This window comes from Lutjanus erythropterus, chromosome 3 (genome assembly GCF_056507025.1).
Source record: "Lutjanus erythropterus isolate fLutEry1 chromosome 3, fLutEry1.hap2, whole genome shotgun sequence".
NCBI classification, from domain to species: Eukaryota; Metazoa; Chordata; class Actinopteri; order Lutjaniformes; family Lutjanidae; genus Lutjanus; species Lutjanus erythropterus.
Genome location: NC_139319.1, coordinates 40170508 through 40196450, shown reverse-complemented (window position 1 = coordinate 40196450; position 25943 = coordinate 40170508). Strand labels below are relative to the sequence as shown.

General features: G+C 38.8%; 2 protein-coding genes across 2 annotated transcripts; one reads left to right on the top strand and one right to left on the bottom strand.

Moving 5' to 3' along the window:
• The first annotated feature begins 1018 nt into the window (after positions 1 to 1018).
• On the top strand, positions 1019 to 6735 carry LOC146330595 (snaclec coagulation factor IX/factor X-binding protein subunit A-like). Its single transcript, XM_084716167.1, has 8 exons — positions 1019 to 1167; positions 1283 to 1393; positions 2438 to 2494; positions 3959 to 4030; positions 4196 to 4287; positions 4394 to 4519; positions 5218 to 5317; positions 6421 to 6735. The coding sequence occupies exons 2-8, from the start codon at positions 1330 to 1332 to the stop codon at positions 6495 to 6497; spliced, it is 588 nt and encodes a 195-aa protein (XP_084572293.1). The 5' UTR covers positions 1019 to 1167; positions 1283 to 1329; the 3' UTR covers positions 6498 to 6735.
• A 4394-nt stretch (positions 6736 to 11129) lies between these two features.
• Positions 11130 to 17946, bottom strand: LOC146330594 (type-2 ice-structuring protein-like). Its single transcript, XM_084716163.1, has 11 exons — positions 17871 to 17946; positions 17162 to 17240; positions 15946 to 15999; positions 14522 to 14575; positions 14154 to 14204; positions 13879 to 13929; positions 13713 to 13742; positions 12933 to 13027; positions 11781 to 11906; positions 11590 to 11686; positions 11130 to 11445 (listed from the first exon to the last, which is right to left on the bottom strand). The coding sequence occupies exons 1-11, from the start codon at positions 17901 to 17903 to the stop codon at positions 11354 to 11356; spliced, it is 762 nt and encodes a 253-aa protein (XP_084572289.1). The 5' UTR covers positions 17904 to 17946; the 3' UTR covers positions 11130 to 11353.
• Between the last annotated feature and the right edge of the window lie 7997 nt (positions 17947 to 25943).

Genomic DNA, 25943 nt, shown 5'->3' with positions numbered 1-25943 from the left:
AGACTAATAGATTATGTAATAATAGATAACCTATATTTATCTATATTTAGATTACTTATGTTATCAGGTATTGTCAGTAGTTTTAGATTTTGATTATCATTAACCTCTGAGCCCTCTACCACAGTGATCTAAAAGTCATCGAGGTATTTGAGGTAATATGTCACCTCAGAGCTGCCGCAAGTCAGGAGATGTTGAAGTTTTATTTTTTTATTGTTTTCTTATTAAACCTGCCCACTTTGAGGAACGCAAGACACTCAATACTCAATAACACAATATCATTATATTACAGGCTTTCTTACATTACTCATCAAAATGAAGGAAGGTTTTTGACCCTCCAGCTCCTGGCAAAATGGGTGTTTTTGTCCAAATTGCACTGTTGACAGTGTCAGGCTGAGACTGTGAGTTCACTCTGCAGTCATTAGTTCATCAAATAAGACCGTGGGTTTTGGAATTATCCCCCGTCATGCGGGTAAAATCATCAGGCCACTTTGACAGACAGTGAAGACGCACAAAAGAAAGACACATATAGTAAAGCATATGATTTGATAGAGCGACACATTCGAAATTTGTTTGCAACTGTTATATGAAAGCAGCACTATTGGTTGTACAACCCAAATGTTCTTAGCTTATGTAACTTATTATATAACAGAATTATTTTAACCATTTAACCAAAAAATTTTGGTGCCTAAATATAACTAAACTTCAACTGCTTCAAGACAACCATGTGAGGATGAAGGTCAGGCAGGTCACAATGGTTTGTCATTTATAAAAATTGGGTTCCCTGGAAAAATGTTTGGGAAACACAGTTCTACAGTATCAGATTCTTCATGTTCATGTTACACCGAAATGCATGGCCATAACTTTAAAAGGAGGCACACATTAAGACCACAGAGGTATCTGTGAAAAGTGGGAAATTCCACTGCTGTATGTTTGACTGATAGGTTGTTGTTCATTCAGCTGGGAAGGAAGTGATGGGAAAACACGTTTTATTCCTGTAACACATCAAGATACTGACAAAGAGGGCAAAGTCCATATGTTTTATTGATAACATGAAGGAGGTGACTCACTGTGGTCCAGTGTGTATTTAAAGAGCGACAAGCCTCCTCTCATCGTAAGATACCTGACACCTGAAGAAGACTTCACAGGTCCTGACTGCTGCCTCTCTCTGTAAGTCAGGACGCCTCAGTGTTTCTTTCTTGTGTTCATAACTTTTACTGACATTTTGTTCTCTTGTTTTGAATTATTTTTTGTTCTCATGCAATGCTTCCGCCTACATTTGCAGATCTGTGAGCATCTACTGAATCTCCCTCCCGTTCGTCAGCTTTAATCATGAAGACTCTGCTGATGCTCTGTGTTATCCTCTGCGTCGCTCTGTCCATCAGAGCTGCAGCAGGTGAGACCGAATACTGATTCAGAAAGTCCATGTTCTTTTCACTCATATTTGGTTATTTAAAATGATTTTAAATAAGATTTAACCTGATTGCTTTTGTGCTAAAAGAAGTGGTGCAGAAATTTAGCCACAAAATGATTGTATGATGAATAATGTTGCTTTCAGGGGAGGTGTCTGGTCTGATTCATGGTCATTCATTTATGAAGCACATGCAGTTGTGAAATACGCTCTGATATTCACATTTAATTTGACCAAGTTTGACTTAGCAAATGTATGATTTTATCAGAGGGTTCTGTAATTTTCTAGGTCTTGGTGCTCGTGTTGTACTAGACTATGTTACATCACCCATTCTTGAGAACTGGGACTAATCATGTCCTATTAGAAAACCAACACTCTGTGTCCAATTTTTTGGTGAAAACTTATTCTTTAGGGATTCATTTCTGTTAAATATATGCCGTTCTATGTAATTAATTAAATGTTTTGGTCTGCTTTGATTTTTTTACTTGCTCTGTGACAGAATGTAGTTTTAAAATAATTTTAAAATGAACTCAAGTAAAGCACAAAATAAGTACAGTACTTGATGTAAATGTAATGAATTACTGTCTAACACTGATTACAACTCTGAAGTAATGCAAAATGGAAATTAATGGACTGACATTCAGTGACTGATTAAATATTGAATTTAAAATCAGTTAACTGACTAATTACCAGGCAACAGACTCAAAACTTATGTTATGTTTTAGTATTTTCTATATTTTCTATGTTCTAAAATTTCTTACTCATCTTAAGATCAACATTCACTTTTAAATTTCTAGACAAATATTCTATTCAATAAATATAGTTTTTGCTGTTCCTCAATCTGTTCTATATAGATTTTATTCTTAAATATTATTATTTGACTGATAGATGGAGAAAACTGAGGAGGGAGGACTGTAGTGGTGTGGCTCTCCTGTCAGTTAGGCAACTGAGCAGACTTTTGCTTAGGGTCCAATGGAGGTGAGGAAAAGTAAAACATGCTAATACTACCTTTGCTGTTCTTTCCCTCAGTTGTTCCAGCTGAGGGTGCTGCAGTACAAGAAGAAGACAAAGCTGCACCAAAAACAGGTAATTGTCACTTTTTAAAAAAAAAAAAAACTCTCCATGTTGATGAGTCAGAGTACAGACCACTGTGTGTCACCATGGATTTTTCTCAAATATCCTCACTTCACTACAGCTATTGTTGCTGTAACATGAAGCCCATCAGCTGTGTTTTATTGTCTTAGTAAATATTTGCTGAAATTTCCATTTTAAAATAGAATAGAGGCAATATTGTCAGTTTTTGAGCTGAAGGAAAACTGAAAAGGACTCAAAAATGCAGATTTTCCCCCTGGCCTGTAGTGCTGTTTATCCATTTAGATGATGTAAGTTTTGGAGATATCAGCAATATAGATGTCTGCCCTCTCTCTCATACTGGGACTTAATGGCACTCAGCTTGTGGTGCTCAAGGCACCAAAAATACATTTGAAAAATCCAAAACAGGTGTCTTTTTGCAAATATCATGACCTGGTTACTCTTTGTTTTGATTACAAAAAAGTAGTTGCTGTACTTACTACTATAGAAAGAAAATAGGTCCTACATCAAACAGTTCACAACAAGGTCTGAAGTCAATATGGATAAACAATGCTTCAGGCCAGGGGAGAAATATGTATCTTTGATTTTGGGCTGAACTATCCTTTTAATAATGAAGGGAACAACTTAGTTCTACTGTACATCCTAACCAAATTTATTAATTCCCTTAACAGAAAATTTCTCTTTTCATGTGGATGTTCAGTCGGTGTTGATGGTAAATGTTCTTAACTGAAGCAGTAAATTCCTCAGTGCTGCTATATTGACAAAGAAAGCTAAGGTTGCCTGCTCCCAGAATGCACTGCGCATGAACTTCTGATGTCCGCGCCCATGTTGCTGTGAATCACTAGCCTTGCCTATAGCTGTTACTATGTGGGCCAAAACATAGTGTTAGGTGACAGAAACACTCATCTAGCATGCCCCCTGGCTGGCCAGAGGTGTAGAGTCGAAATCAAGCTCAACTAGTCTCTAGTTCTTCTTGAACACCTACAACATGACTGTGACATCACTGGATGCAGGAAGAACAACAGATTTTTGCTAGAACTCGGCTTCCGCTGCAAAAATAAGACATACTGAGGAATTCTTTGCTTCATTTACCATCAAACACTAACTGGATATCCACATGAAAAGTGCAGAAAGTTCCCTGAAAATAAGCCATAAACCTATCTGGTACTCCTTATCACCTGAAAGCTCATCCAGGTATCAACTCATGTCGCCAAATTTATGTATTCTTACGAGCTGCACAGTGCATGGATATCAAACAAATTAGACCTTGAAATGTTGAATGTTCTGTCTTTCTGTCCAGATAGGTCTAAAGGAAAAAAATGGGGATCATTGCATCCTATTTTACCTTTATTTAACCAGGAAGTTAAAAGGAAAAAATAACAAGTAATGACTGATATCTCATACAAAGAATGTATAAACCAGATGACCTTTAAGATCTCACGTTGTTGGGTTTTACAGAGGTGCATGCTGACGCTGATGTTGCTGCTGGCACTGATGTAGCTGCTGGCAGAGGAGCTGGTCGAGCTCAGGGTAAGAAACTTACACCTCCACAAACACATATGAAGCTGCTGCTGGAGATATAAGAGGAAAAGAACACAAAAAAATTGATTAATGTCCTGAATACAATAATATAGCAAGGGAAAAAGATCAGTTTTTGTATTTATTTTAATAACTGTTTTGTTCTCATTGTTGTAGCGCGTTTTCAGTTTTGTCTTGATGGCTGGGTTAGTTATGGTGACAGCTGCTACTACTTAGGCAACGACCATTATACCTGGAGAAATGCTCAGGTAATAACATAATATTCATAATTAAAGAAAAGATACAATTTGGTGTTCTCTCTTAGCTTAAATACAATAAAAACCACCCACCTCCTCCTGTCCTCTTGTCCTGCAGAGTTTCTGTGCTGGCTTTCAAGGCAATCTGGCATCAGCCGAAAACATCTGGGAGTATAATTTCCTCCAGCGTATGGTCAGGACTGGTGGGCACAGTCTCGCCTGGATTGGAGGTTACTTCTTTGAGGTAAAAGGCCTGTGATTTAGAAAAACTTTGGTTACCACATGTAGTAACATGTTTCACTCAGTTTCATCATGAACTACAGCATGGCATGTATCCCAGACTCATCTATCACTATGACTAAGAAGTCCCTGCCTTGTCCCTGACAAGAACCTCACAAAAATGTGTGTGGGGGTGCATGTGCTAAGGAATGGAGGTGACATTATTCACCCATTTGCTGTGTATGAGCATGTTTTTTGTTTTTGTGAGCTATATCTACATCTCACTGTACAAACCTGTGTTGTAAAATGATCTATAAATCAGATGAACTTTGTAAAAATTAAAGGTAGGTGAAGTACAAAAGAAAACAATGCACATTTAAAAATACTCAGAAAGGTCCCGACTCTAAATGGGCAGATAGTCAATTAAACTTCAGGATAATGGGGTGGCACTTTGGGCGGCCAGTCAGATTTCAGGGGTTGCCAGTGCCCCTCCAGAAATGCCCCTGACTCAGGCTGAGGAGGGTTTTGGTGGATAATTATATATATTATATTTTCTGTGTGATTGTAGCTTTTTTCAAATTGTTCTGTTGGCTTTATGTTCAATGTAGTTTTTGAGGCAGGAATGTTCAAATCCATTGTACACAAAGGTGCTTTAAATTAGGACATTAAGACAGTGAAAAAAAACCTGTATGAATCAGACTGTAACTGTGACCTCCTCCACAGGATGACTGGAGATGGGAAGATGGCGCACCGTTTGGCTTTCACCACTGGGAAGTAAGGGGCTCCACTGACCTTTACAAGTGCCTACAGCTCAACTCTCAAGGTAAGAACAGTCTTTTGCTGCCTAAACAACCAAAAACACTTGAACATACAGTACAACACAGAAAGGACCATCAGAAAGAGGCACTATGAAGTGAGATTGATGGGTTAGCCAGTTGTTGAACCTAAAGAGTTTTCAGTGTCGCAAAGGTGACTCCTGGCTGGATCGCCATGGTTAAGATCGCCATGGCAGGTCAATCAAACATCCCCCACACTGACCCCAACAAGTGGCTGACGTTAACTGAAAGGTTGTTAATTAATGCCAACATTAGGTACACACTTGTGATTAGTTGGTCTACAACATTAGATTTGAAATCTGAGTCCTGCTACTCCTCCTGTGCTGTCACTTTTCTCTTGCAGCTGACACTTTCACCTTTTAATTGTGGTGTCTTGTTCAACTAAATATTGATAACATGCTTAGATGGTGGGGCTGTTGGGCAAATCATATAATCAGTGTATGCCTGAACATTGGTGTAACACTGCAAATATGTGCTGTCATGGCAAGTCTTATGTGCACAGAGTGTGATGAAGAAAAAGGAAAGGAAAGGAAAGCTGATAGCCACCATTGTGATACATGTTATCTGTGACTGGGATTTAAAGTTTTGTCCAGCCAGCTAAAACAAAGAAAGCCTGGCTATATCCAGCTTGCTTGGAAATAAACCCCTGAGGCCTGTTCTGCCATTAAACTTCTGTTAAAAAAAAAAAAAAAGACTGGTAAAAGTAGATGTACTGTTTCAACTTCTTTGCTTACATAAAAGTGAAAAAGTGCAGGTTTTGAAATGTATTTAGAGTATAAAAGGAAAAACTAGCCCTCTGAAAGACATTTCTACTGGCTGTTTCTGTGCAAAGTTAACTGAAACACACCTTTTCTCTGGTCAAGCCTCCCTCACCTCCCTCATCTTGTTATGTCTTTTACATAGGTTTTAATGTTATGTGTTTTTCATCTTCTTTGTTTTTTGTTGTTACATCTGTCATATCGTTTTTATCTGTTGTGCATAATATGCAGTGATGGATACAACAAGAAAGTACTATTACAAAGTATTTGGACTTAGTTACTGCCCACCTCTGACAATGATGATGATGACGATGATGATGATGTTTTTACAGAGTCCAAAGGCTGGTCCAATCATGGCTGCGGCATGCCCTTCCCATTTGTCTGTAAGGTGAAGCCAAGCTGCGTGTAGCGTTACTGCTGACTTCTACTGATGATACTTAAGCTGCTGTTCGTTATAGGACTACATGCCACTGTCATGTTTATACACACTGGATCACAGTCATGCATATGCAACGTGTATTCTGATGATTGAATTGTTGTTTGTTTGTTTTGTTTTTTTCTTTGTTTTCACAGTAGCAATTTGGAATGTAAGGTAGTTGTAGAGATTGTGATTGGTGTTTCTATTCATTGCAATTTTAGCTGTATATGTATTTTAGCTCTATATATCTATAATAAAACATAAAAAAAACATATCAGCTGTCGTGCTTCTTTCTGACAAAGACACAAACTTTAACAGACTTGTCTTACCAAGAGACAAGCTGAATTATTATTATTATTATTTGTCATAATTAGGGCTGCATATCAGTGCTTATATCTATAAGGTAATAGCAGGAGTGGAAATAAGTAATTCAAATATTCAAATTACTGTAATCTAGTATTTTTTGGGGGGCGGTACATGTACTTATTTGAGTAGATTTTGTCTGTGCTTTTACGTATACTTAAGCATGCATTACAAGGTGTAATCTATTTAGTTACTTTTAAAATCATAGTTGAGTACTGAGTACAATTTTAATTAATATCTATATATATTTAGTAGTCAATAAGGTTCTCTGATGACAAATGGGCCAATGAAAACAATGACACACACAAAAGACAAAACAAAATGCTGCAGCACACATTTTGTTTAAAGATGTTAATGATTAATCGTTTATTGATTAATCGCTGTCAATTAAAATGTATTTGTGGATATTTAATCAATGGACATGGCAGTAATTGCACCTCATTTGACACTGTTTTGACTGGTGGAGCCTTTTGATGAATAAGGAAAATTAAACTTAGACTTAAAATGAAGAAAAAAGACGAAAGAAAGAAAACATAAGAAAAAAAACAGGAAAAAATTGAAAATGATGAAGAGACATGTTTTGTGTCATATAAATTATTAATGATGAATTGATTGTTCATGTTTTCAACTATTGGTTCAGGAAAACGCACAAAATTTGCAACTGTAGTTTGGAGAGGTGACTGTATCATCAACGGTTATCTTTTTCTTTTTTTTTTTTGCGACAATTACTCTATACTTTTACTTAAGTATATTTCTACTTCTACTTGTAATTGGGTAATATTTTAGCAAACTAAAAATATCCACCCCACTGAGAGGAGGGGGGGTAAGATAGTCTTCCTGACTGAACAGTGCCCAAAATATTATTAACAGAATTATGAAGTTTCACGTAAACAAGACAGCACAAGCACACATGATGACACACATCAATAGTAGGTCTAATCACACAAACATTATCTTGTTAAAGAAGAAATCTGTCATATATTGACTTTGAATAAACATAATGACTACAATGTGGTAACATGTTAAGTTGAAGTACTTGCTCCTCAATGCTTGAGCTGCAGCGTCAACTTTGAAATTTCTATTCCAGGCTGGAACACCTGTTTTGTTTTCATGTTAGAGTTCTAATTAATGCTGAATGTTCACCAAGTGAGTGTCTGTTTACAAGTTGTAATAAGTCATTAATAATCTTGTAGAAGGAGTAGATGTTTATAATGAATAAATGTGGTGACGCCTGCAAACTAATTCAGGCAGACAACTCAAGCTGCATCACCAATCACGTGTGACATGCCTCACTCTCAGTAGTACATACCAAACACACCCTTCCAATGTGGCAGTCTATTTAAGCTGCTAAATACCCCATTTCTCTCTATGCTTGCCAATGCATTGCTGCTCTGAACTAGTGTCACTGCCTGCTCTTTTAACCCCACTACAACCCCAGCATCCACCTGCAGGCTCCAACTGGAGGTTCAAGAAGTTGCTCATCACTCAACTTATACACCAATCAGGCATAACATGATGACCACCTGCCCTAATATTGTGTTGGTCCCCCTTTTCCTGCCAAAACAGCCCTGTCCCGTTGAGGCATGGACTCCACTAGACCCCTGAAGGTGTGCTGTGGTATCTGGCACCAAGATGTTAGCAGCAGATCCTTTAAGTCCTGTAAGTTGTGAGGTGGAGCCTCCATGGATCAGACTTGTTTGTCCAGCACATCTCACAGATGCTCGACTGGATTGAGATCTGGGGAATTTGGAGGCCAAGTCAACATCTCAAACTCGTTGTTGTGCTCCTCAAACCATTCTTGAACCATTTTTGCTTTGTGGCACGGAGCCCACAGCCATCAGGGAATACTGTTTCCATGAAAGGGTGTACATGGTCTGCAACAATGCTTAGGTAGGTGGTACGTGTCAAAGTAACATCCACATGGATGGCAGGACCCAAGGTTTCCCAGCAGAACATTGTCCAAAGCATCACACTGCCTCCACTGGCTTGCCTTCTTCCCATAGTGCATCCTGGTGCCATGTGTTCCCCAGGTAAGCGATGCTCACACACCCGGCCAGCCATGTGATGTAAAAGAAAACGTGATTCATCAGACCAGGCCACCTTCTTCCATTGCTCCATGGTCCAGTTCTGATGTTCATGTGTCCATTGTTGGTGCTTTCAGTAGTGCACAGGGATCAGCATGGACACCCTGACTGGTCTGCAGCTGTGCAGCCTCCTACGCAACAACCTGCGATGCACTGTGTATTCTGACACATTTCTGTCAGAACCAGCATTAACTTCTTCAGCAATTTGAACAACAGTAGCTTGTCTGCTGGATCAGACCACACAGACCAGCCTTCACTCCCCACATGTATCAGTGAGCCTTGGCGGACCATGACCCTGTCGCCGGTTCATCACTGTTCCTTCCTTGGATCACATTTTGATAGATACTGACCACTGCAGACCAAGGTAATCAAGTCATGTTCTGCTGCTGAATAAACATTCTAAAACGTGAGCTGTCTGACCGAACTGGGCAAAATGTTAATGGATTTTGGCAGGCAGTGAGACAGACAGCCACAGGGCAGAGTGTGTATTTTCAGAGCAGTGGGTTTTGGTTTTCAGGATAACAGGCTTAACTTTACATTGACCGACAACTGACAGTTATAAACAGCTGATCAACTGACAGTGGAGGACTTGTCGCCCCTTGTTATTGTCAGTTTATGATGCTGCATGCATCGTGCCTATGGCCTGCAGAGCTTTTCCCAAGTCTGGGGAGGAGGAGGCAGAGGAAAACATCTAGCTTCAATGATAGATCATTTATTAAATAGGATATCAGCCTATTTAATATACAGTCTGTGTCTCCAAGTCATTATTTGGATGGCTGTGCTCATTTTGGCACATGTAATTGCTACATATTACTCCTGTAAAAGAATCAGCTGAACTGAATTCTTTGTCCCATAAAGTATATCACTTTGATGCTGAAGTCTTTTCCCTAACAATGGGCCTCATGCAAGAACATTTTCATATTTGTGTCTTAAATTTCTCTTACTTTTTTCCTATGAATAAATCTGTCATTTTAACAGTGTCAGGACTGGAATAAAACACCTGAGTGCTGTTAGACTGTCAGACTGTCACTGAAATAAAGAAGAAATGTGTCGATATGAAAATGACTTAAGAAAAGAAAAAGACTTACCACAGCCACAGTAAGGGGCAAACAATGACTGCAGCGGGAGGAGAGGGTTAAGGGGGAGTTTTCATCATGGAGAAAGAGGACAGAATAAGTGAGGATGTTTACCTGCAGATATACAGCCAATACACCTAACAGGAGGTAAAAATAAATCATCGAATGAATGACGAGAGGCTTCATATGTAAATTTAGAATTTGAAATGTAGTTTAACAGGATTATGTTGACATAATTTTCAAACTCAAAATGTCTTCAAACTAATGAAAATATACAGTTATTAGTGAAAAACTTTGGTTTGGACACCAGCAGAGTGACTGCACATGACTCTACGCCTGGACCTCATAAATTGTGTTGATGTCTGAAAGAAACTTCAAAATGCGAGAAAAACGGTGAATGCTGAGTTTTGTTCATTTTGTTCGTATGCGTGGTTCTTGCATGAGGCCCAATGATGTAGGATGAACTTGAACTAATTGGAAAATACTTTTCTTATTATTCCCACCATTTCTTTTCTCAAGTTCTTTTCAATTCAAGAAACTTCTTGACCTTGTGAGGCAGGTGGATTGGTGAAACCACAAGATGACGTGAGAATTCCTCTTGTGTTTGTGTAGGCACCAAAAGTGGTGCAGCCAATCAGTGTCTAGGAGGGACTACTGGCAGCTACAGGTATGGTTTTAGGTGTGACGACAAGGAGAGGTACCCATGGGAATTATTCATCTTGTACAAACACCGGTGGCTCCTGAAGAGGTTAGTAAGATACTGTGATCATCAGTTATATCAGAACTAGAGTATTTCTTCATTGAAAGAAGAGAAAAGAACAACACTGAAGGCTTTTCTCCATGGAAAACATGTTTTCACTGTTCTTCGTCCCAACTTTTCTGGAACTGAGGTTTGTAATGGTATATTAATGGTGTATTTCCACAATTTCCATAATCCCGAAAAATATGAAATAATGGCACATCCTCTCTTTATGTTTCTTTTTCTTTTTTCCCTTCATGAAGCTGTTCTCACATTATGACCTGAAGAATCTCCCACTTTGGAGAATACTGTCTCAGTACAACACATAACACACAAAATAATACAAGTAAATGAATCCAACTTGACTGTTGTCATCTCATATATTTATTTTTCCATTTTATATCAACAGAGAGGATAAGAGAAATCCATCAATTCAACTGAAAAATACACTTGTGCTTCTATTACCAGAAAGGTGAGGTAATAAAATGTGCAATATAAACATACAGTCCATTGCAGAAAATTGTCTTCACAGTCAGCAACATGTTGATCCATGTACGGCAGTCAGTGACAAACACGCCTCCGTCCTCAGGAACTACCATTAGCACAGTACCCAAGTTTATATGAGCAGATGAATGGATGTGTGTTGGTGCAGGTTGCACAGGACCAGCCTTGATCTCCTGCAGATCAACATACAGTTAGAAACAGATTCTGATGGAGGGTCATGTTATCACTCTCATGCAGATGTTAGAAAGGACTGAATATCTTGTTCTGCCTGTGTGTTTCAATGAAGAAAGCCTGTTCAGCTCAGTGTGCGATCTTACCCTGGCTGTTCAAATGCACACAGTCATAGCTACTGGTCGTGTGGTAATGCCAGTTGTTGTAGTCGAACGGTGTAGCATCATCCCACCTCCAGTGGCCCTGTGGGGACACAGTCAACTTACAGTCAGTATTTGTTACAACGCTGTGGAGAAGTGTCTGTTTTTAAAGCTTGAGCGTGAATCTGATCCCTGACCTGGAATCTGTATCCACCCATCCAGGCTGTTAAGAAACCAGCCTTCCAGGCCAGCTGCTGCAGATAATTGTACTCCCATAAACTGTGGGCTGATGCCAGGCTGGAACCCAGACTCTCACACAGAAACTAGACAGAGAGACAGACAGGGACACAGAAGCAAAGACATGAACAGAGAGGTGGACACTGGTCGACTTTCTGCTGGGGCAAGAATTAGAAACCATGTGTATCATGATACAGGAGTCATAATTTAATATACCGTGATACTGTAAGCATGGTGATATATTGGTGTTTGTTTCTAACCAATTTTAGAAATTAATCCTGTATAAAGAACACACCACCATGCATAAAATCTGGGTTAAAACGATAAATAAAGAACACTGAAGATAGAAAACAGCACTGCTCTCTAGTATTCAGGTTTAAACACAACACAAAATAACAATACCACAAATCTTTTCTTCTATCACAATATTGCGACACAGTATTTTGAGAATATATACAGTATCACAAAACATAATGTCACAATATTCAAGTGTATCTAGATTCTTTTTATATCCCTAGTTTCTACTGTAGAATCAATGGGGCAAAGACATTATTTCAGTGCTTTGAGCTCCACATGATACCTGAGACACAGATATGTCAAAACCCAGGCCAATAAAACTAAAATCATCCTCACAGATAGATACCATGAGAGATTAGTGAAAAAATGTCAATTTGTGGGTGAATCGACCCTTTAAACTTTTTGTGTCCACCAGTGAAGCACAGACTGTAGTGGAGGAAACCTGAAAGTTGGTTTTGATGGTGTTATTTGTAGGCTGGCAGTTTCCCACTGTGTCCAGTTTTTGTGCTAAGCCAGGCTAAACACATCCTGGACATTCAGGAATAAAACATATAAATCATCTCATCTGTTTTAAGTTAAATGTATCAAAACTGTCAAAATGTTAATTTAAGAATACTGCAAAAACTCTTAAGCCAAAGTAAAATGAGCTAAGTAAACTAAGTAACCAGTGTGAAAATGGGTCTTTGACACTTTAGCATTTTACAACTGGAAACAGTCAACTGGAAAAATGTGACTGACCAAAAATCAATTTTTTCACCCTTAAACAGGATCAGAACATTTCCTCTCATCTCTTGACAAACATATCTGTCTTTTACCTCTGCATTAGTCCAGGTATACGACATGTTGACCAGCAGATAACAGCTGTCCTGGTGTGACTGCCATCCTTCTGGACAATATGAACGTGATCTCCCTGAAAAAAATGAACATTTAACCATCATTTAAACACAGGATGTACACTCAGGTAAACCTCTAAAGAAAAGTGCACATCATGACATGACAAAATCTCATGTAAGTCAACAGCAGCATGCTAACCATCTATTAGCTTAGCTTAGCATAGTGACTGGAAGCAGGAGGAAACAGCTAGCCTGGCTCTGACTAACGGTAAAAAACAAAACACCAACCTGCAACTATACAGCTCAACAATGAAAACCTTTTATCTTGTTTGTTTAATTTCACACAGAGCCAGGCATGCTTCTAGTCTATGCAAAGCTAAGCTAATTGTCCCCTGACTCAAGCTAACATAATACACCAGTAACTCTTGTAAAAAAAAACAAACAATATGTCAAACTAATTCTTCCAGCAGAAAAGTGTGGTGGATTGTTTTGCTCCTTGAGAGCAACAAAAATTCAGTGTTGTTACAAAACTTGGGGCTGTCTGTTTGAATTTTTCCAGTTTTTATGTGTGTATGTGGTTAATATATGTTACATATAAGATGTGTACAAACAATATACTGATTTCTTTTACAAACTGGATGATTAATGAAAATACTACATTTTAATTAAAAAAAAAAGTTAACAGAATTGTTATTATTGGATATCACAGATTTTGTCATGTCATCAACAGCAGCCTCAGTCTGAGCTCATCATGTCATTTACCTTGGATGAAAGGAGGAAGAGCTCCACCTCCTGGACAGTGCAGGGATCAGAGAGGGAATGAAGAACACAGCTTCATTTTATACATTCTGATTATTTTATGCAAATCATTTTCATCTTATCTGTGTTAAATCTTGTTACTGTTGTGTGTTTCCTGAAATGAGCTTACGTGGAGTTTCGTCCTGCAGTGGATCCTCCAGAGCAAATTCTGTTGTGTCATCTACAGTCAGACAGACAGACAGTCAGACAGACAGACAGACAGACAGACAGACAGACTCTGAGGTCAGAAGTATGTTCAGTGTTCAGGAGGAGTAACCTGAAGCCCCTTATTGTCCCCTGCTGTAACAATATCACATGATAATATCATCATGATAGTCAACATGTCCAGTGTCCCTATGGACTGTTTACAATGTGAGAGCAGGAAGCAGGTAAACAGACGCTCACCTGGAGCTGCACCTTTAGCCTCCATGTCTTCAACATCTGCTACTTCCAAAACTGAGAGGAGAAACATGATGAATGTGGTTAAAGAAACAATCTGAATCTGAACAAATGTCACAGAATTTCAAAGTATCAACAGTGATCTGAGTCATAAATGATGTTTTGAGCACTACAGTAAAACAGGCAGAGTATCATTATGTTCTCTAAAATGTTCATCTCAAATCAGAAATAAGATTATAATGGAGGTGATAAGTGTTCTCTCTTCAGATGCAGTAAATACATGCAGTGGAATGAAGTATGAATATGTATAGTATATAGTTCTGGATGATGATGTTCTGCTGTAGTGAGTAACAGCAGCTTGTGGAGACTCTGACCTGGGACTGAAACATCAGCTGTGTCCTCTGGGACATTGTCTTCCACTGGAACAACTGACAGGAAAGACAGTGTTTTCACATGTTAATGACAAGAGTTTGTTGTGTTTCCTGTCAATCATCTTTTCATCATTAGTCACCATCACAATAATGATGATGAGAATGAAGAGCACAGAGAGGGAACCAGCTGCAGGCTGCTCATTACACATCTGTAGCCTTGTGTTTATAGAGGCCTGTGACATCCAGGAGTGGAAAGAATACTGAAAATCTATTGTACAAATGCAGTTACATTTCCAAAATATTACTCAATAACAAGTAAACTACTGAGTATTAGTTTTTTTTTTAACTGTTGATGTGAACCTGTATGTGCTGCAGTGTTGCAGCGCTGCAGTGTTGTTGTTGTTTTTGTTGTTGTTGTACATGTATCTTGGTTTTCATTGGCTTGTTTGTGATCACATAACTTATTGGGCTACAAAAATGCAGATGAAAGGTATTGATCACATTCTCACCTATATAGCATTTTTGAGACTGATACCGATATTGATTTTAGAGGGTAAAAATTCACAGATTACTGATACCATGTCTGATATCGTGAATTTTTGTGCTACTATAAAATAGACCTTTTCGATGTGGCTTGTGCACCAGGATGACTTTGCAAATGAAAGGTTTTTTTCATGCACATTTACCACCTAAATATATAAAGATACATTGAGGAAAGGTTAATAAACATCAGTACAGTTTAATATCAGTCTATTGCTGAATATTCAATACTGTCAGTCAATTAGGGGCAGGTTGTAAAACAAGAAACAGCTTCTCAGCATTTACACCTGCAGGGAGCTTCTATTGTCCTCATCAGTGTTCCTCACTGTGCTGAAATTACATTACCTCAAGCATCATTTTAATATGTTCTGTAAATTAGAGTTTTCATATCAGTAGACATATACTGATATGGGCCCATGTCAGGACATCATACCTTGGTTGACTGAGATATTGCTTGGGCTCTAGTTTGATTGAAATTGCACTCAGCACTCAATTCTGATTTTAAAAGTAACTAAGTAGAGTGGTAGTAGTACTTCATCCTAATGCTTAAGTAACCCCCTCAGGCAGAATTATTGAGCTTGAATGCCACAAAAACACACAAAAACATCTAAAATGTTTAAGAATTGTTGTGCAATTGACTAAACAATTAGATTCAACAAGAAACCAGAGTGATCTATTTACAGACTGCTGAAAGCTAAAGAAAAAAGCAAATGAATCACTGCAATTCACAGAGACAACTGGACTCCAGCCAGTGAAACATGGATTCGTAGTTGCAGTTTTGTGTCAGGTATGTTGGATTGCAGAAGAATTATCTAATGTTACTCGTCAATCAAATATTTAGCATTTTTCATTTTTCTGTTTATGTGAGATGTTCATCAGACACTGACCTGGGACTGAAACATAAGCTCTATCTTCTGGAACGACGTCGTCCACTGGAACAACTGAGAACACAAACAGTAAAAACATCATGTCATCAAATGAATATGTCATTTCTATACAAATGTGATCTGCTGACCCTTAACATGAATGCAGCTGCTGTCATGGACACTAATATTATCTTTAATAATGATCAAATCTCATTTGATCATTGGCGGGAACAGAACAGTAATTATGTGTTGAGAAGCACTTTATATTCACTTTAAATACAAACCTAAACCTGCTCTGAGCCCTGTTTTCTAATCTCTGTCCATCATGTCAAGATACTTCAATGCAAGTACCAGTTCAAACAGGAGGTGGCGCTGTCACTTCACTATAAAAAGGTTCCTCCTCATGCATTTTCATATTTAACCCTTTGAATATTCCACCAGTTTTACTCATGAAGTGCAGTTCACCTGTCATGAGGAGTTTGACTCAGCCTGTGAACAGACCTATCATTTCCTCTGTTTGGTTTGTCAAGTCCAAGAAAATGACTCTGATGGTGTCACAGTGATGTCATTAGGGCTATTTCAGTTTGGAGATTTCAGCTTTTCAGCAGAAAGTCTGTGTTCCAAACAGGATGTGGGAAGTTTGAAACCTTTACCATGCAGGGAGGGCCTGACAAAAGATGCTAGTTACTGCGTTATGGGAAATTTTGGAACTACTGTTTGATCTATACTTGAGACCAAAGTCCCTCATCTTCTCAAAGTGTCACACTGTGACTCAGTTTGCTTTGAGACATGCGAGACTGTCGTCGCCAGAGAGACCAGAGCACCTCTTGTCCCTTCACACACAGACGCTCACAGAAAAACATCCTGTGTTCACATCTTCCTGACAAAAACTGGTTAGTTCAGGCAACGTTCTGCATGTTCACACTGAGTAACAAAGGTGGACATAGTGGGATGTTTTCATTCTGACAAAAAAAGTTACTAAGACGAGGTCAGAAAAGACAATGGAACAGAAAGCGTCTTCAAGCTTTGACCTGGACATCAGTTCTTTCCTAACCAGGTAGCCTGAGTGTCTAAACTCATCATATATGAACCTGCAGGGATCATTTGCGCTGTTTTTTTGTTTTTTTTTGGAAGACGCTCGCATCATGTTTTGTCTTTGAGTTGTGATAAATTGTTCGATGTGAAGAAATGACAGAAAGTGTCAGTAGTGTGGTTTGGAGTCTACTGATGACTTTACCTGCTGCAGCACTGACAGAGAGACTGACACAGAGAAGAGAGACGAGCAGCTCAGTCTTCATGATGAACATGATGAAGGTCTGGAGGAAAAAACACAGAGAGTCTGGATTCTAAATGTGTGTGTGATGATCATATTATTAAACCTCAGTGTTTAGTTACATTATTATATAACAGTGATTGTTTATTCTCCTAAAATCTAAAAAAAAAACACATGAACTGATAACTGTGTAAATATTCATCCTGAACTGATCAAACGTTTGCTAAAAGTTACATCAAACAACATCTGCTCCAGTTTAAGAGGTTGGAAACAGAAACCAACCAGAGAGAAAGAAAGGATGAAACCAACCAGAGAGAAAAAAAGGATGAAACCAACCAGAGAGAGAAAGAAAGGATGAAACCAACCAGAGAGAGAAAGAAAGAATGAAACCAACCAGAGAGAAAGAAAGGATGAAACCAACCAGAGAAAAAGAAAGGATGAAACCAACCAGAGAGAAAGAAAGGATGAAACCAACCAGAGAGAAAGAAAGGATGAAACCAACCAGAGAGAAAGAAAGGATGAAACCAACCAGAGAGAAAGAAAGAATGAAACCAACCAGAGAGAAAGAAAGGATGAAACCAACCAGAGAAAAAGAAAGGATGAAACCAACCAGAGAGAAAGAAAGGATGAGTGCATTAAAAGATGACAGTAGCTGAGTGTCAGTAGGTTTTACCTGGTTGAAGTCAGTATCAGCTGTAATGAACATGACAGCCTGCTGAGCTCTTTATATACTGACTATCAGCACAGACCTACTGGAACAAGATAACAAGAGATAACAAGGTTTGAATGACACTTTACCAGAAGTGACCCAGGTTATAGGAATATGTTTTGGAAGGAGTTCAGTAGTTATCATTGTATCACTGTGTTACTCAATCCAGACTGCTGGGAAACAAACCATGATTTCCTGACTACATAAAATAAAATGTACTATATTAAAGTTTCCATCTGTATTATAGGGTGTTAGTTTGTTGTAGAGGAGTCGGTCACTTTGGACAGTACCAGGCTAACTGGTTCCACCTACTCCCAGTCTTTGTGCTTTGCTAGGCTAATCAACTCCCTGCTGTAGCTCCGCTGTTTCATCCATCCAAAATGTACTTGTTGTCGTGTGGCTCACAACCTTTGTTGAAGAGATTCAAGAAATGCAACTTGACAGACGAGGGTATATCAGGGCAGGCAGCTTCTTCAAGCTTTCCAGATAGACTTACAAGAATCATTTTAAATGCCACAGTGGATTTATAAAAGACTATATGTGTTGTGTTCAAACTAATCAGAAGGAATTATCGAGACTTAAATGTGTTCCTTGAGTTTGTCAAACAGTAACAGGCCCTGTAGCTTTCAAGATTAAATACCAAATTTCCTGAAAAGCACAGAAGATAATAAACCACATCAATATTTTCAATTAAAAGTAAACGTGTTCAAGCTCTCTCTCAATACTGTTGCATTTTCTTGTTCACTAAATGTTGTTGATTAATTCAGATTATGTCTGTGTGTCCTGTGTGTCAGTTTCTAATCTGACCCATTTGAACATGTTTTAATCAGAGCTGAGGTTTGAATAAACCTCCTCCTCATGGCTCTGACCCACAGCTGCTGTCTTTGTTCCTCTGAAGTCAGCCTGCAGTAAATTCTGCTGTCATTGCGTAATACCCCTCATTCATACCATTTACAACTCCTTTCAAGTACTACACTGATTCAACGTAATAAAAACTTATGTAGCGCTTCTGTGTGCTATAAATTCATCAATCAGTCATTTACACGCTGCTTTCAGTGAAGCTGTAGAATAATCAGGTTGAATTTTACAACATCCACAGAATATTCAGTTCTATGAATAAGTTAACATGGAACATATCAAAAGAAAGTACAGATCTTTTAGTTTCAGACACAAAAAGATGTTTTGTTCAAGCTTAATTCAATCCTTTTTTTTTTTTATAAGCGATTGAATGTTGGTTGGCTGCATCAAAAAGTCCACTTTACAATTTTTAAGCAGGATATGGATGTTTTTATTTATTTATTTATTTTTTATCACTTCAGTCACTTCACTGTAAAGAGGCCTTGGGGCTGGAGCACTGTCTGCCCTGGCTGTGGCGTGGGAGCCTGGGCTCTGTGGCCAGGTCATGATGCTCTCTGACCCACGGCCCTGCAACTGAGCACCGATGTTTTCATGCTAGATCACACCATCTTTTTCTCTGTTGCTCAATTAGCTAAAGCTATGAAGCTATGCTTTGAAAATGAAGCAAACTAGATACAATATGAGGTCAGTTTACTCAGTGTTTGCGAGCCTTGCAATGCTGTTTGGAAAAGATATTGCACGGATATTAGAATACAAACCCCACATCTGAGTATATTTTTGTTATTGGACATCATTTAGTCCTTATCATCATATTTTAGCACTGTTTTGTTCAGGGGGATAAACCCAAGTAAACTGATTTTATTCACCATTTTAAAATGAAGCTGAGAGTTTATTCACCTGTTTTAAATCAACTGCATCGATTAATGGGAGAAAACAAGCATTGCTTTACCACTACACCCTTGATTTAGTTATATTCTCCAGTATAATGTTAACATGGTCAATATGTGAATTGATCTACTGTCAGATACAATAAAAGTCATTTAAAAATCAGGGAAGTTTAATGTTAATCAATGTTGCAGCCGTGTTAGCATCTTGATCACATAAATCATCATTGTTTGACGTTACAGTCAGGCATGAGGTGTCCTGCAGCTTTAATTTTAACTCAGCTGCATAGATTAGGTTAATAAACAACTTTTTATGTTACAGCTTTGCCAGTTTAGCCAGAAGTTACCTTCAATTCTGGAGTTTTGGTCCTCTGAGGATCGTCTTTAAACATTCACAGATGTCAGAGACACAAGACAAACACCTACCCATTGGAAAATTCCCTAACAATGGGGCCACCAAGATCTAATATCTAACTATTATATCTATCTAAGATGTTTTCCTTGTGCCCTGGCCCCTGTAGAGCCTCAGGGTTTTTGGACAGTGGCCCAGTTGTCATAATGGTTAATCCATCCCCGTAACTGCATCACATCTGAGGGATCATGGAATAAACAAAGTCTAAAGTCAGTAAATCTTTCCTGTAAGTCTGCATCTGATTATGTAACAGAAAGTCCTCAAATCACTGCCACAATCAAGAGAGCAAGACACTCACTTCAATCATAAGGACATTACGTAAGGTTTTATCATTTGTTTCTCAAGAGTTTACAGCCATTTATGAATATAGAGTGTATGAATTTCAAGTTTCATCCAGTATCTACACTGATGACTGGCTGCTGGGGAACTTTGCTCCATGTTGAGATTTAGGTGTAAAAACTACTTGGTCAGTGTTGACTTGTTGAAAATGAACAGTGTTAACGTTAGTTGACTCAGAAAATGAACTGATTCATGGATTTAAATTAAATCCTTCAGATGTGATTGGGCCATTCAAATACTATAAACCATACTGTAATTATGAACTGCAGTTATAAACAGAGGTTACAAAAGTACACACATTATTTATTCAAGTAGAAGTACAGATACCTGTGTAAAAAGAAGACTAGTTAAAGTAGAAGTACCGATTCAGCTGTTTCATCTTGTTGTTTTTTTGTATTGTTGCATCTTGTAAGTTGTTTTTTGACTTCTTTCGTCCTTTTCATCATTACATCATTTCGTTTTGTTGTGTCTTTTACATCATGTTTTGTGTTATTGTAGCAGGATTTGCAACACACCATGGAATCACCACAGCTCTCTCTGGATATCTTTTACTAAATGACTCTGTAATGATACAACATGTGACAGGGACTGCATCAATTCACATCGTCCTCTCTGACTACTGTAAAGGATGAATAAAATAATAATGTAAAACAAACGACAAAAATATAAAAAATAGTAAAAATGAACTTTTACATTCGTTTTATACAAATGCCACAGAAAAATGACTCGGCTTGAAGCGAGCAGCAGCACTTCAGAGGAACACAGTTGAAAACAATGCAGGGTAACTTTAAAATGCTTTACAGTACAAACTTGAACTTTATGCACTACAGCTGTCTAACAAAACTCTCTCAGGATATTATCACAATGCCACATTTAGATGCAGGTTTGGTCCATCAACATACCTGTCTCTCTCAGATCCAAATACAGACTGAGAGAGAACTTTAATTCAAAACATATTTTCATGAAAACAGAACACATAAAATATTACTTCTTTTCATAGTACTGTAAACAATCTCACAACAATGTTGTGACTCCAACATAGGAACTGAGTACCAAACAAATCCATTAAAGTACTTGAAATCCATACACCCCTCCTCTCATTGTCTGGAAATGGACTATACCAGTTCACTGAACAGATCTTAAAGTTAGCTGGAATATCAGAACACACTATTACATTATTGTGTCTCTTTGGTCGTTACATCTCTTATATTGTTTTTTGTCTGGTTACGTCCTTTATGTTCTTTTTCATCTTGTTACATCCTTTTCGACTTGTTATATCCCTTACATAGTTTTTGAATTATGTTTTTTCGTCTTGTTACATCTATCGTGCATGATATGCACAAAATCAATCATGATGTTGGGAAGATGGCGCACAATGATGCAGAATTAAAATAATCAATAATTCTGCTTAATTGCATTAGAACTGAAGTACGCTGCATTCTTTGTGTTAAAATAGAGGGAGGAAAAATAGAAAGGTGTCAGAAAAACAAATACTCAAGTACAGATACCTGAAAAAGCTACTTAAGCAACAAAGCACTTGAACTTTGAATTTTGAGCTTCCTATCTCTGCATATTAGATACATATAGTGCATCAAATATATGATATGACCCTGTTCCCTGGTTCAGATTCTACTTTATGATTTATGATAAAAGGGTGTGGAGTGACCTCTGGCTGAAGGACAACGAGATAAAGGCAGCAAACAAGAACAGTTCCTGTTTCTTTATGGAAATCACTTTTTACTTTTAAGTCTGTGTAAAGGGAATTCAGAGCTTCTTTAAAAGTGTCTTTAAAAATCTCTTTAAAAATTTTATAACAAAAGCAATTGATGAGATATGTTAATCAGATTTGTTCTATGTACTCAGTGGTCATCAAAGTCTTTAATCACATTGCATTTGTGTATTTCAGGTACCCTGTTGATGAAATAGGTTCTGTTAAATAAACCCCTAAAAATGGCTACTCCTCAAGAAAAGGCACAATGTGTATCGTGGTTTATTGAAACAAATCGAATACGCAGACTCAGCGAAACTACAGGATTAAGTATGGACAACTGTCTGGCAGCAGTACGGATGGAGGAGAACAATCAAAGGCTTGTCTTACACAATCGATGTTTTCCTCAGATGTTCTTGGTCGTCCACTCCTCCCTTTATCCAACACTGTCCCTGTGTCCATAATTTTTTTGTGCCATGCACGAATTGACGGATGTGACAGTGGATGTCTTCCATACTCACGCTGTGAGGAGAGGTAAGAGTTATGGGTGTTGCTGTTTATAAAGTGTTAAAATATGGTAAAAATGCTAAACAGAGGTACAAACTTCACATGGTACAGGTCACACATGTTACCTGCTGCTTTACAATTATTTTGGAGTTTGTATTTCTTTCTTTCTTTTATCAGTACAGCACTTTTATGTAGCATGCTACAATACCGATCTCAAGTTGAGCTAATGGAGCATGATGGTTTTTCACACAGGTTGTTGTGTTGTTCCCTTGTTTTTAAAGGTGTGGCTGTGAAAAGCTTTTACACCCTTGTCAACATAAACAACACATTTCAGGTGCAAGGGATGCTTGATTCAGGTTTCATGGCCTGCACATTCAGCGAGCAAGCAGAACTAAAGATGTTTAGTGAGAACATACTCTCAGGACCCATTCCCTTCACACAAGAGTTTGTGCTAGTAGGTTGTGGAGGGACACTGAGCAAACCAAAGTGGACGTATGAGGCGGAAATTAAACTGTATGGAAAGTAACAACTATAGGTGTCTTGTTTCCAGTGGCAGTCTTCTCCCAGAGTGTGAGCAGTTCCTCAACCTCTTGGCAAACTCATCCCGGTGGAGAAGTGAGGAGCTTCCACATGCGATCAGGACCGTCAAGCACCAGCAGTTAGTCACCTTATTGGAGAAGGAAGGTTTGGGGCAAACGGTCAAATAATGCCCCGGCAGTACAGTAATTGTTGAGCCCTCCTCCTCCAAGTCCATCCCTCGCAACATCATGGTCAGCTGTGTCATCACACCATTGTGGGGTGACAGATGGATTCCCATGAAAGTTACCAACCTGACAGATAAGCCCATTACCTTGAAGAGGAACAGTAAGTTGGCAGATGTGTCCCCCTGTCTGGCTGTGGAGGACTTTGAGGTTTTCCAGGGTACCAACCATCCTGAAAGAGCCAAACAGGAGGAAAAACATGATAATGCCAAGCCTGGAGACCTGAAACAGCGATTACAACAGGTTGGACTGGCTGACACTGATATCGACCAGTGCCACACTGACCAAGCAGAGAAGGAGAAGTAATATAACATATTACATAATATAACAACATTTTCTCCAAGCATAAACTGGACTGTGGCAAAGCAAAAGGCTTCACACATTGCATCCGAATCACTGATCAAAGACCATTCCGCCTCCCCTATCGGTGCGTACCACCAGAGCATTACCAGAAACTGCAACAGGTCCTGTCTGAATTGCAAGAGCAGGAGATAATAAGAAAATCAGTGATCATGCCTCCCCCCTTGTGCTTGTGTGGAAAAAGGACAGCAGTTTGAGACTCTGCACAGACTTCAGGTGGCTAAATGCAAGGATCCTCAAGGATGCACACCTGCTACCACACCAGCCAGACTGTTTGGCCACTTTGGGTGGAAACACCTTCTTCAGCACAATGGACTCTTTTGGGTCATATTATAAATGGTGATGGCTGGCTGTGGACCCAGCAAAAATCAAGGTCATATCAAAGATGTCAAAAGCAGACCTGATGGAAGAGGATCACCTGATGGCACACCATCAGTGAAAAGGATAAAAATCCTTGGGATGTTTTTTATTATCAACACTTCATCTCCAAGACCAAACCATTGTTTGCTCTCACTGTTGGACAAAAGAAACATGGGAAGGTCAAGTCAAGTTCCAACACCGGTTCCTACAGGAAGCTCAGACCCTCTGATTTGACAGATGAATGTGATGTGGCCCTAAGAAGTCTGAAAGAGAGTCTGTTAAACTGTGTTGTCCTTTCTAACCCAGATTTTTCTCAGCCTCTGATTCTCTAAGTTGATGCTTCACTAGACGGTCTTGGGGCCATGTTGTCACAAATTCCAGCAGGTGAAAAAAAAGCACACCCAATTGCATTTGCCAGCAAAACTCTGAGCAGTTCTCAAAAGAAATACCCAGCTCACAGACTTGAGTTTGTAACTTTAAAATGGAGTGTGTGCGAGAAGTTCAGCCATTGGTTGAGAGACCATTCTTTTACTGTGTGGACAGATAACAATCCTCTTACCTATATCATGACAAAACCCAAGCTCGACGCCTGTGAGTAACGCTGGGTGTCCAAGCTCGCCCCTTACGCATTCGACCTGAAACACATACCTGGCACCAAGAACATAGTGGCCGCTGCCCTCAGCAGAGACCCCTTTGCAAAAACAGTCAGTCACAGGCTCATCACAGAACAGTACAGCCATCTCCTTGCTGAAGTTGAGAGTGCTGGTCATGACGGTGTCCAAGACACCTTCCAGTTAAAGGTCCAGTGTCACCGGGTAAAGAAATCCAGCTGCAGTAACATGTCTCAGTCTGCCCTTATCAAGTGTCCCTGTGATGCTGTTCATGATTCACGAGAGGCTGCTGCTGAGACGAGAGCTGTGGAGTTCATCCAGTCTGTTCAGGATCTGTTGCCGCCAGGGCAAGAAATGCCCCAGAGACAGAGAGCAACTTATGCAGCGAGTGCAGCAGTCATTCTCAAGTTCAACATGATAAAACTATTCATTAAGTCAGTCTGACATTTGATTGCTCAGTTATAGTTGACTAATGTATGTAAACTTATGACCAGAGGAACAGTAGTTAAATGACTTGAAATGAGTCACAATATAAGTGTGCGTCTGTGTGCATCTGCACGTCATAGGTGTGTTCTGGTATTCAAACAAACAGCACTACATCTCTGAAGTTATTTCACCATTTCACAGCAAAAATGCCCACTTTTTCATTGTGTTGCTTACAGTAGTCATCAGATAACGTTAAATATTACACCAACTTAAAAAAAAATTGATGGTGACAAAGAAAGTAGTAGAGTACTGAGTAAAGAGTACTGGAACCAATTAGATAGTTGTCAGTCACAACCTGGGAAGTCCCAGATACTGTTCTGGCAGGATCTGGACAAAAGTTAAGCCCCTAAAAGGGGGGTTTAAGTCTGGCATGTTAAATTAGCATATAATCTTTTGTTCTGTTGTGTGGTATCACATCACCTATATGTCAACTTGGAGAAAGCACATGTCATGAGAATGAAAATACTTCTCATTTTTTCACAAATTGCACACTGGTTTTAACTATACTGTTGGCTAGTTTAAGCTGTAGCACTACAGCAATGCATCATGGTCTCTAAGATCATCAAATGTTTGCAGCCTGACTGCCCTGTTAGAACCATATATCTCTAAAATAAAGCCCCTTTTTCAGCTTTGTGACAATATAGTGGAGTAAAAAGTACAATATTTGTCTCTGGGATGTAGTGGGAGTGAAATATTAAGTTGGATAAAATATCCATACTCAAAAAAAGTATCCCAAATAAGTACAGTACTT